The sequence below is a fragment of the Gastrolobium bilobum genome, unplaced genomic scaffold (assembly GCF_033153095.1).
Source record: "Gastrolobium bilobum isolate Gb01-03AN ecotype WA unplaced genomic scaffold, APGP_CSIRO_Gbil_v1 utg9733, whole genome shotgun sequence".
In the NCBI taxonomy this organism is placed as follows: Eukaryota; Viridiplantae; Streptophyta; class Magnoliopsida; order Fabales; family Fabaceae; genus Gastrolobium; species Gastrolobium bilobum.
In genome coordinates this window covers 39,751-51,481 of record NW_026896572.1, presented here as the reverse complement: position 1 = coordinate 51,481, position 11,731 = coordinate 39,751, and the positions used below count along the sequence as shown (strand labels likewise).

Sequence of the window (11,731 nt, the reverse complement as noted above, 5' to 3'; positions counted from 1 at the left end):
TTCAGTTTAATTACATCATTTATAATTTGCATTATTTTATATTTTCTTGAAATATTTTTAACTTTATTGATTTAGAATTTATTAAATAGTTTGTGAAAATATGAAATAAAAATAAAAAGAAAATTTTTACCAATAAATAAATAAAAAGAAAAAATAAGCAAAATAGTTCAAATGGTTTGTAGATAGTTTGTAATTAACAACACAAATTAGTCTGTGGATAACTATAAACATTCATTAGGGAAGTCCAAATGGTCTTCAGCAAGGAAAGATCAAATTAAACATTTTTAGAAGCTCAAAAACTACGTTAAAAACTTCAAAACTATAAGGGATCTAATGATTATAGGCTTATAGCAACTTACATATCAACTTAACTACTTTTTTAACGGATCAGTGTTTCCGTTTACCATTCTCAAAAAAAGTCTGTTTAACCACCAACTAACTTGAACCACAAAAATTAAAACTCTAACGTTCGGTGGGGGTATAGTCATTAATCAATAACAATAACAATAACAATAATTTTCTAATAACTTTAAAGTTGTTCCTTCGAAGTGTGCATCAACTTTTACGGTAAAATAATTGATTCCGAGATCAACAGATGTAGATTTCTGACTAACATTTTTAATCATGATTTCTAGGCCTTAAAGAGATTCCTCAGCCCACAATAAGGATCATTAATTATTTTATACCATTTGTCATTCAATCAAATGTTGCATATATTTTCATGAACAAGATCATATGAGATGAATATTCCTAATCAGTTAACAATGTGATTGTTCAACATGTACATAAAAAACCAAGGTAATTAGAGTACATATCACCGGAAGAATCAAGAGGTAAAACGTTGAAATTCAATTAACTTCCTATGAAAATATACAGGAGCACTCTATGTTCAAAAACTACCTGTTACAATGTGTTAGCCCCAAGATATGAATTCAAAATGTGAGCAAAAATCCTAGCTTTGTAGTGAAAGGAATGAAGATATAAACCACATGTCTCAAGTACCATTCATCCTTGGATAATCATTAAAGCTGCAAAGGTAAGAATTGATTATTTTCAACTCAGTCTCTCATTCCCTCTCACACCGGTAGGCATTAAAATAACCAAGCACAACTTTCCCAGTTCTTCTTTGTCTACCAGTTCTTCTTTTCATACTTCTTCTCCTTTGCTTCTCAACAACAGGTTGTGACATAGGTACATAATGAATCCATCTTAAAGGAACTAAAGCTGCAACAAACTGTGTAAGAATTCCCATGGTCAAGCCTGAGTAATCACCAGATGTAATACCAAGCAAAGAGGCCAATCCAACACCCAAAAACCCACTAATTATTGATGATAGACACAAAGCTGATGCAAGAAAAGAGGTGAGAGATCCTTCACAACCCCTTGGACATAAGCTAGCAAATAAAACTGAGAAAGGAAGGAGCTTAAACTGTGCCAGAATTTCTGCCAAACCAGAAAAGCAAAGAGCAAACACCTCATTGCAAATTCCCAATCTAAGATTTATCTGTTTTACCAAAACAAGATCAAGAAGTAGAGATGAAGCATATAGAATCTGCACCATGCCTATCAGCTTTCTCATTGGAAATTTTTTCCAATAACGGTTATAAAGCACAGTTCCTGAAAGAAGCATCAACTGGCCTATTACTCGAGACAGCCCGATTACTGTAGGATCAAGATTTAGACACTGTGTTTGATAGCAAAAAATAGAGCCTGAAAGCATTGGGACCATGGTAATTGATCCAACAATCCACATAAGCGGGTGGGAAATGCTTTTGTCGCTAATAGCCGTGACAAGATCAGACACTTGATTTCTGATATTTTCTGAGATAGATTTCCTAGCAAGATTTTGACCTGAAAGTTGTGGTATGCCTAAAGACTCCTCTCTCGTTGAGAGAGAAACTGCTAGTTGTACAGACAGTAAAAATGAAAATATAACGAACATGGTTCTCGGAGGCATTTTCTGTAAGAAAAAACCACCAATCAAATTGCCTAAGATTCCACCTGCAGCTACCGCCATGAATGTGTATGACTGTAGGCCACCAATTTTGTGCTTCTTGCCATACTCTGCTACAAGAGCATCCTTTGCTACTTCTGTAATGGATGCTCCCAAATTACTGAGAAGCACAGATGCAATTAAGTTGGGAAGCACTTCACGTGCAATAGGGTTTAATGCAAGAAGACTCCAAGAAAGGACCTGCAGAAGAACTGAAGATTGAACCAAATAAGTTTTCTTCTTTCGGCTCCTCAACATAAGGCCAACTTTTTCTTGTTTTTTTCCCATTTTCAAATCCTTTGATATTAATATACACACGACTATTTTAAAAACTCTAATCAAATGAAGGAGTTCCACCTTGTTTTTCTTAATGTCTTTCTGACCACTATCCTTTTGTAATTTCATAATCAGAGATTATTTATATTCAACCAAGTTAAATTTTACTTTGTAAGGAGATTAATCATGTACCTGTCACTGTATAGAATTTGTACAAACAGAAAGAGGCAAGTTGAACATAAGACATGGTAGCTATGAAACACCGACTCGTTCCCAATACGTTCTCGCTACGACCATTAATTCGTCGATACGATACAATATGTTTCCGATACGCATATCCGATACGTTGAAAAAAAAAATTCGGAGTATCAATGCTTCATAGCATGGTAACGTAGGGAAATAGGCATCTAACCTTAATATAAAGCAACATGACAACCTAAAGACGGAATAGCAGAACCAAAAAAACCTTAATATCAAATCAGACTGGTCCAAACTAAAGAAATTGTAAGTCTGAACCTCAGAAACATTGTGGATTAGTAACTTGCTTTATGTTGAAAAAGAAAACAAAATTGGAGATTCAGTCCTTAAAACTCAAGTCTCAAGAATAAGATGGGTTAAGTTGTCATTGATATCCTGTGCTTGGTCTATCTAATTCGATACATTTTCTGAATGACCTCTCAATTCCTGTGACCTTATTAGCTTGTCAAAGATGAGTTTATATTATTATCCTAGTCTCTGCACTTAAGTACTCTCATTGGATATTTATCTCACTACATATAAAGCCCAAAATAAGTAAATACAACATCAACACCAACATTACATTTATCCCAAACCAGTTGTGGTCGGCAAAAAATAAAAGAACCCATATATTACATCAATATCAATTCTAAGGATTCATTTTCTATCTGAAGCTATACAGCAGTTTGATCTCATTCATAAGATGATTAAAAACACTAAAGTGAATGATATTGAAATGTATGGATTTATTCCAATGAACAGCCTATACAGAAATCTAAGTTCCTCCTTAGTGTGTCATTTTTATAACCATTGACCAAGTCCCTCTGATGCTGAACTACTAGACACACAAAAGGAACCAAAAAGCATAAAATAAAAGACACAACATAAAAATATGTGTGTTTACCTCCTATGGAAATGTAAGGGATTCTGTGAGCACCACCAATATAGATAGCATCCGAAAGGATTCCATAGAGGGGCTTAGCCACCATGGGGAGGTTAGCAGAGTTCTGTACAAGTTGTAATGTTGAAGGGTGCAAGTTGAGATTGTTGGCCATGTGAAAATTGAGAGCAAGCCATGGAAAACACCTAAAACCCTGAACCCAATAACCAAACCCACACAAGAGTTGCATTTGTTCGCTGCCAGCTTGAGGAGGACCCCTTTCTTTCTCATACTTCTTCTCTACAAGAAGAAATTGGTTGGTGACTGTGTTCACCATGAATGTAGGTTTATTAATGGCATTAGGATTCTGGTGTTGAAAACAAATGACGGGTCTCGAGTATGAGGGTAAAGATGGCCTCTTTTGCAGTTTTTGGAACTTTGGCATGTTTCCCATAAATGGGTTCTGAGAAGAAATTGCAGGGTAAATCATGGTTTCCAGATTCAGAATTCAATCTGAAAACAAGAGGAGAAAAATTACCAATTTTAATAAAGGGTTTTATGTTAAATATATATTTGACTAAAATTGAAGATAGAAAAGAACAGAAGATGAACCAAAAAGAACAAATAGATTATTAAACGACAAAGGAGGTAAGGGATTAAGGGTGGAATCTAGAAGAGAGTGTATCGGTGGGTTATGTGAAATTTAATAATAAAATAAGAAGTAGTTCTGTGTAACATTCGGAGAAATTGAGAGAGTTCTAGGTTCCAGCGATGACCTTGGTGGAACTTAGGTACTTGTATGTTTTGGTGTGTGTAACTTGCTAGGATTTGGGAACCACGCGCTGGCAACGCGCCAAGATTCAGAAAGGATCGTGACAAGTGGATCGAGTGAGTTCTGACTTGTGAGGATTGTGTGATATGGCTTGTGATTGTGACTGCAACTTTGGAACGAGTGTCCGGTGTACCTAAGATTGTGATTCACAACCGTTGAAATTCATTCGATGGGAAATTTGTGGCAGACGCATGTGTTTACGGTCGAGGATTTTTTGAATTCCGTTATATATTGTTGTCGCATGTAAAGTTTGATTTATTTAAACCTATTAAACTTTTAATGAGATATGATGTTCTATCTATTTTGTTTTTTTTTTCTTATCTTATCTATTATCTTTAATATTATTAGATTAGAATTTCATCTTCTTCTTCTTTTTTTGATCAAACAATATTAAAGATCGGTAAGATAGATAAAAAAATATAGGTAAAATAATTTATTCCAATTTTAATACTTATTTCTCCTTAAAATAACGAGAAAGTTATACTTACAACCTATTTTCGTTTACAATTTCTTACAACCATATCTTAACTGTTGATTTTCGTCAATCAACGGTTAAGATTTTCGCAATTCAAATTTATTAATTAATTATTAATTCACAATAAATGATAATCGTTGATTGACGGAAATCAACGGTTAAGATATGATTATAAGAGTTTGTAAACTATTTGAGTTGTAAATATAACTTCTTCCTTAAAATAATAATAAAATAAGAGGATGTTATATTTATAATCTTTTTTCACTTACAACCCAATATTAACCATTGATTTCCATCAATCTAACGATTATAATTTATTGAGTTATAATTATTAAATTCTAATAAATTGTAATAGTTAGATTGATGGAAATCAATGGTTAAGATTGAGTTGTAAGAGGTTATAAGTGAAAAAAGTTGTAAATATAACCTTTGTCATAAAATAATATTATTTTATTAGATTAAATTATTTAAATAACTATTTTATTTTATTTTAAATAAAGGGGAAGTTATACTTATCATCACAAAAATTTATCACATTTACAACTAATTTGATTATCGTTAGATCATAACTAAACAATTAATCCTTATGATCCTAATTATCACTATTCATCTTCTCTATAGGTTTGACAACCCTCTATTCATCCTCTCTCTAGGTCATCCAATTACACAGATTGATAAATTTATCTTTTGTTCCGGATGGCCCAACAACAGTGGCCCAAAGGTCCAAGCCTAATCCTTATCCCCTACCCACGTCAGCCCTAACATCTGGGATCCGTCCCCAACTCCCAATGGGACGATAACCCCCAGAAGAGACACCGAAATGTCCAGTCTCGGGACCCCAACCTCCAAAGACAATCGTCCCAGATGTCGTTAAAGGGAACTGCCCCCTTTGACATACCTGACACAGCCAGGTGCATCACTGCTATCATAGCAGCGCCTATCACGCCCCACGGCATCTGCTATCATGAGCGAACCCCAAGAAGGGTTGACCCCTTCCTCACCAACCCGTTGGAAGCTCATACAACCTCCTTATAAATAGCCCTCTTTGGCACACCAAAGAGGCATCTTATGTATCGTTATTATGCCCATTTGTATTAAGTCACAGACCCACACACTCATCTTCCATTGTTATTAACTTGCTTCATACTTGGAACAATACCTTCTAGCCTGGTCTTTACCTTAGCTAGAGGTATCATCCATATAGTGACATCATCCCCAAAGGGAACATAGTGGGCTTATAGATTCCAACGGTACATCTTTCATTCTTTGTTATAATTGTAGGTTCATATTTTCTATTTTCGTATTAGAATAAAAAACTCCCCGTTGCACATAAAATTCATATATGGGGCTGCAAAAATTTAAGGATTATATCAATTAATGGTAGGCAAAAAAATTAAAATAATGCTTTTTAATTAAATAATTACACATTTATTGTAATTTTGAGAATAATTACGGATCTATTGCACAATGTGACGCCCAAAAGAGGCGTCACATGCCATGTCATTCCAGTTAATTTTTACGGTCCATTCAATGGCTCTGCTACTGTTGCAAGCTTTGTAATTGTAACGGTCCATTCAATAGCTTTGCTTTGGGTCCACTTTGCTGATGTTACATATTTTGTTTGTGGGAACTAAATCTGATTCAGTAATTGGCAGTCTACTACATTTTCTTGTTGATGTTACATACACTGTTCATGTTTTCAAATCATGAGATTCATGACCAAAGGGTGGATAGAGAGATCTTCTTGATCATATAATAATAGGGAAAAATGTTTATACTTTTAAATGACACAATTTATATTCTTTCATTCTCACAAAGAGGTAGGACCCACATTTTTATTTTATTTTTGTCAACTCTCTCTCCTCCATTATCTATGTCTTTCTCTCTCTTAAAATAACATAACTTTATATCATTTAAAATGACACACACTTTTCCCATAATAATAACCTATCTTTGTTGGGTGGGGGTGCACTTTTTATGTATGTGGCTTTGGCTAAAGCAAATCATTGGATTGTGGGAAGGATGAGGTGTCAACACTAGAAGACTAGTAAAATGTAAAACTTTTGGATTTGGGTATCCAAATCAGGTAATTCTTCTTTTGATTCTACATAATTTTTTAAGATCTATGTAATGACACCTTATTTGATATATTTTATCTCTCACAAACATAATTTAAATTCGCAACAATGAAATTTTATCTTGTAAGTCGTGGTCTGAAATTAATGATGGCACCAAAATGGATTAGTCCATCTATAAATAAGAATACCTAATGTTATAATAAAATATATACTTTCTATTAAATGTTTAAAAAAAATAGTGTATAATATTGTGAGAAAAAAAGTGCCATAATATAAAGTGTGAGAGAACTTTACAAGAAAAGAAATAATGTTTAAAAATTATCATAATTCCAAGCTAATGAGGGATTAACCAGAGTAGCTTTCTACACTACAATTATACTTTCTACACTACAATGCAATTTACAGTGCGAGTATATAATTTTCAAAATAACAAATATTTCTTATGACATCCTATATCTCTTTCAGTATTTGACTCATTCTAATACCTTGAATATTACAATTCTTATACACAAGTTATATCATTTGGTTAACAAATAAAGAATTTGTTATTTCTATCCGTTAATAAGAGAGAAAAGTATTTTTTATCTATATTTTTAAAATATATTTTTGCTTTTTATCTTTTTTTAATAAAATTAATAAATTATAAATTATCTTCAACATTAAAGTATCTCGTGGGATGTTGTGGTCAAAAGGTAATGAATAATACATAAAGCCAATTTTCCAATGGGCAACCTTCCAAATTATAATCGAGTTCGCTTTGATGAAACTTAGGGGCCGTTTGGTCATGAATCTCATGATTTGAAAGCATGAACAGTGTAGATCCCATGTTCCCCCTAGTCAACAAGAAAATGTAGTAGACTGCCAATTACTGAATCAGATTTAGTTCCCACAAACAAAATATGTAACATCAGCAAAGTGGGCCCAAAGCAAAGCTATTGAATGGACCGTTACAATTACAAAGCTTGCAACACTAGCAGAGCCATTGAATGGACCGTAAAAATTAACTGGAATGGCATGGCATGTGACGCCCCTTTTGGGCGTCACTTGTGACGCCCAAAAGGTGCGTCACGGTGTGCAATAGATCTGTAAATACTCCCCAAACTATTATATTTACGTAACTATTTAATTAAATTGCAATGAATAAATTTTTTTGCCATTAATGGTATGTTATGGTTTGTCTGGTTCTTCGATTATGAATTTTCCTACCCAGAATAGGATTAACAACTCCTATTCTGATGGGTTTTTCTATGCTAATAATAATTATAAAGATTTCATACATAGACTACAAATTCTATATTCTAGGTCAATGGAATAACAATTATTTTTGCTTTCTTCATATATTATGGAATATGTATCCATCCTCAAACTACCGCCAAATTGCATGTAGAGTATGAAGTCAGCATTGTCGTTGCAGCTTCAGGAACTAAAAAATATTCAAAATTTTCAACATTTTTTTCTCCTGCATGAATATTTTACATTACCGTGTTTCATTTTGTTTTTCAAGGTTGTGCTGCTGTAAATTCTTATTATGAATTCGTTTTTTTCACTTAATAAAAGAAATATTATATAATATTCAATGTATATGTTAATATATGCTTATTTAGAATCCACTACTGTATTTTTTATAATCCCATAATGTTTATTCTTTAACATTTACATGTTTATTTCAATGAAGGTCAACATGGAAGATGATTCAATTTGATTATATTGACTTCAGTGATTATTGCATGTCGAATAAAATGGAGTAGAAAATGACATACCGATGAAGTGGAAGATGACATATCAAATGACTTGCCTAATAATATGTGGAATGCCATTCCATTGTCACCGACAAAGAGTACTAATGTTTCCAATGAAGTTGGAATGGAATTTCCTGAACGGAAGAATGTAGTAGAATTATATACAACATTTGGTAGGATAAGAGGTTTTGGAATCCAGGAACGAACATCCAAGGAGGACTACATAAAGCTAACATGTATTAGAGAAGGTTATCCATAACCGAAAAAAGAAGAAAACATGGGTATATTGCGTTAGACCAAATCAATGAGAACATCATTATCACATATAGGATTGGAAGCTTGTGTCAAGGCTTCCATAAATAATAAAACAAATATGTGGAGAAATTCACACATTTCATAGACAACCATAATCATGAGATGCTTACTCAAAAAGTGTTGTATATCTGAGATCACATAGAAAAATGCCTGATGCTACAAAATGTTTGCTAAAAAATTCAACGAGGCGGGTTTGCCTATTGGAAAGATAGCCACCATCTTCAAAAGTTATGATTTGGGGTTTGACATTCGAGATTGTTATAATCATATGGAAAATATAAGGAGAAGGATATATGATGTTGGGGATGCACAAGTCGTGCTACTTTATTGTATTAAACAACAATCACTGAATCTAGATTTTTTTATTCCATCAAATGTGATGATGATGATCGTATGGTGAGCTTTTTCTGGATAATGCAAGATCCAGACATGCCTATGAGCTTTTTGGGGATGTTATAACATTTGACAAGACATATAGAACTAATAATGCCATTTGGACCATTTGTCAGTGTAAATAATCGTATGCAATCGCTCTTGCTCAAATGTGCTCTATTATAAGATGAAATTGAGGATACTTTTGTATGGCTATTTGAGGAATGGCTACGAGCAATGAATGAGAAACATCCATCTGCCATAATTACTGACTAGGTATAATCAATTAGATAAACTCTATTTTGATGTTTCATTTATTATCTCAAATATGATTGTTTGTTAGTGACTGCACACTTACTCATGCCATTGAAGTCCCAGGACGTGGCGATTAGCAATGCAATCTCCAAAGTTTTCCCAAAGACTAAGCATCGATTTTGTTTGTGGCACATCAAGAAAAAGTTTCATGAGAAGTTATTCCATGTCTACCATAAGCACGCGTCATTTAAGAAGCATTTCAATGACTGTATATGGAGCTCCAAGATCACTTAAGAGTTTGAAGAAAGATGGCAAAATCTTCTTGTTCAGTATGGTCTTCATGGAAATGAGTGACTGCAAGTACTTTACTCAATTAGATCATCATTGGTACCAATCTTTAACATATCTACTTTCTTTGATGGTATGAAAATACTTAGTGCAGTGAAAGTTAAATTCATTCTTTGAAGGATTTGTTACATCTGGAACAACATTAAAGGAATCTAAACATAAAGAAAGGCTTTTGACATTTAATATGCCATTGGAGGAGCATGCAGATAAAGTGTATAATCGTGCAATTTTTTTAAAGTTCAGTGAAGAGCTGTCTCTTATTGTACAATTATCTAAGGAAAAATTTGGAAATGATGGTAAATGTGTTACCTACCAAGTTTTTAATAGGAAAGATAGAGAATATTTTGCAACGGTTGAGAATAAGCTAGTTGTTCTTGCCTTTATTTTGACTTCATGGGAATCCTATTGTGGAACCAATGCAATCTACACAAAGAATATAAAGGTTCAACGATTTTGATGATAACAAACAAGCATGGAAAGAAAGCTTCAAAGTGCAACCATCAAAAAGAAGTCTAAAGAAGATTAAAACTCAAGCTTCAAGAGAAGACTTTAAGTCCAAGCAATCTCAAAGTAATATATCTTAGGACTTAGAATCATTTGAAAGGGAAATTGATTTCCTATGTGAACAAAGCTCAAAGTATTTTTCAAATACATGCATCAAATCATCGTTTAAACATTTAAATGCATTCCTAGCATTAAAATCTATTTTTAATGTTTATCAAATACTTAAAAGTATTTGAAATCAATTTGGATCATGAGAAAACCATTTTAGGACGAAATCCAACCTTTTAACAGGTTGGTAATCGATTACCCAAGCAATGGTAACCAATTATCCTTCATGGTAATCGATTACCCAAGCAAGGGTAATCGATTACCCAAGCAAGGGTAATTGATTAACCTTAAGGGGGTGTTTGTTTCAAGTTTTTGAAGAGGATTACCGGTAATCCTTCTTTGGTAAATGTAATTACCACGTTTGGTAGAAGGAATAAATTATGATTCCCGGATATCCAAGGATTACCGGTAATTTGATTTATAAAGAAAAGTCACTATTCAGATTACTAAAAATAATATGGTAATTCGGAATACCAATCAGAATACCAAGTAAAGGGAAAGCACAACAATAAATTTTGAGACAAAAATACCCCAATACACATAAAAATCTAGACCCAATCTATCAATTACAAAAGTAAAAATAGTTTGGGGTTATTTTTGTAAAATAACCTCATATTCCAAGTCATATTTCGTTCTAAACCAAATATGGAATAAGTAATTTTTATCCAATATTCCCGGTAATATTTTCGCGAACCAAACACCTCCTTCGTAAGATTCCAAGTAAACTCAATTTCTACTGTATTCCCATTAATCATGATTCCCGGTCACCAAAAAATTTCTCTTGTACCAAACACACCCTAATGGTAATCGATTACTCACTCAATAGTAATCGATTACCCACTATGCAGAAGACAAAATAACGGCTATAAAGATGCTAATTTGTGAAAATGAGTAGAAAAACACCCATGGAGGCCCTCTATAAATAGAGACTATTGTTCCATTGATTGGACAACTCTTCTTGATAATTATTACTCATTTAAATCGTACTACTTGCATTATTCTTGTCTTTTTTATCATAAATTCTCTTTAAGCTTTATTCTTGTGAGAGTGTCAACACCCATAGTTCTTCAACTTGTATAATCTGTACTTTGAGAGTACTTAGCCATTGTTAAACACCTCCATTTTATTTCTTGAATAGCTAGGGGAGTGAGCCCTTTACACTTGAGAGGTCACCAAATTTCTAAGAAAATTTGGAGTGAAAAATTATAAGGCATCAAAAGCCCGAAGTCTTGAAAGGTTATAGTAGTTTGTCAAACACCCTCAAGCTAGATAGTTAGTGAAAAAGTTTGATCGAGCGGCTTCAGTTTGGACGTAGGTCA

At 33.3% G+C, this 11,731-nt stretch overlaps 1 protein-coding gene across 1 annotated transcript; it reads right to left on the bottom strand.

Moving 5' to 3' along the window:
* Nucleotides 1-904: 904 nt before the first annotated feature.
* LOC133300674 (probable folate-biopterin transporter 9, chloroplastic) lies at nt 905-3,576 on the bottom strand. The gene is made up of 2 exons (XM_061500245.1): nt 3,411-3,576; nt 905-2,205 (listed from the first exon to the last, which is right to left on the bottom strand). The coding sequence occupies exons 1-2, from the start codon at nt 3,559-3,561 to the stop codon at nt 1,067-1,069; spliced, it is 1,290 nt and encodes a 429-aa protein (XP_061356229.1). The 5' UTR covers nt 3,562-3,576; the 3' UTR covers nt 905-1,066.
* Nucleotides 3,577-11,731: the final 8,155 nt, after the last annotated feature.

Bases quoted from the DNA above. Each gene is read 5' to 3' on its own strand.
- LOC133300674 (XM_061500245.1), bottom strand. From the start codon at position 3,561: ATGGCCAACAATCTCAACTTGCACCCTTCAACATTACAACTTGTACAG. The intron at 2,206-3,410 runs GTAAACACACAT...TTCAATCTTCAG, and splicing joins CCCTTACATTTCCATAGGAG to TTCTTCTGCAGGTCCTTTCT.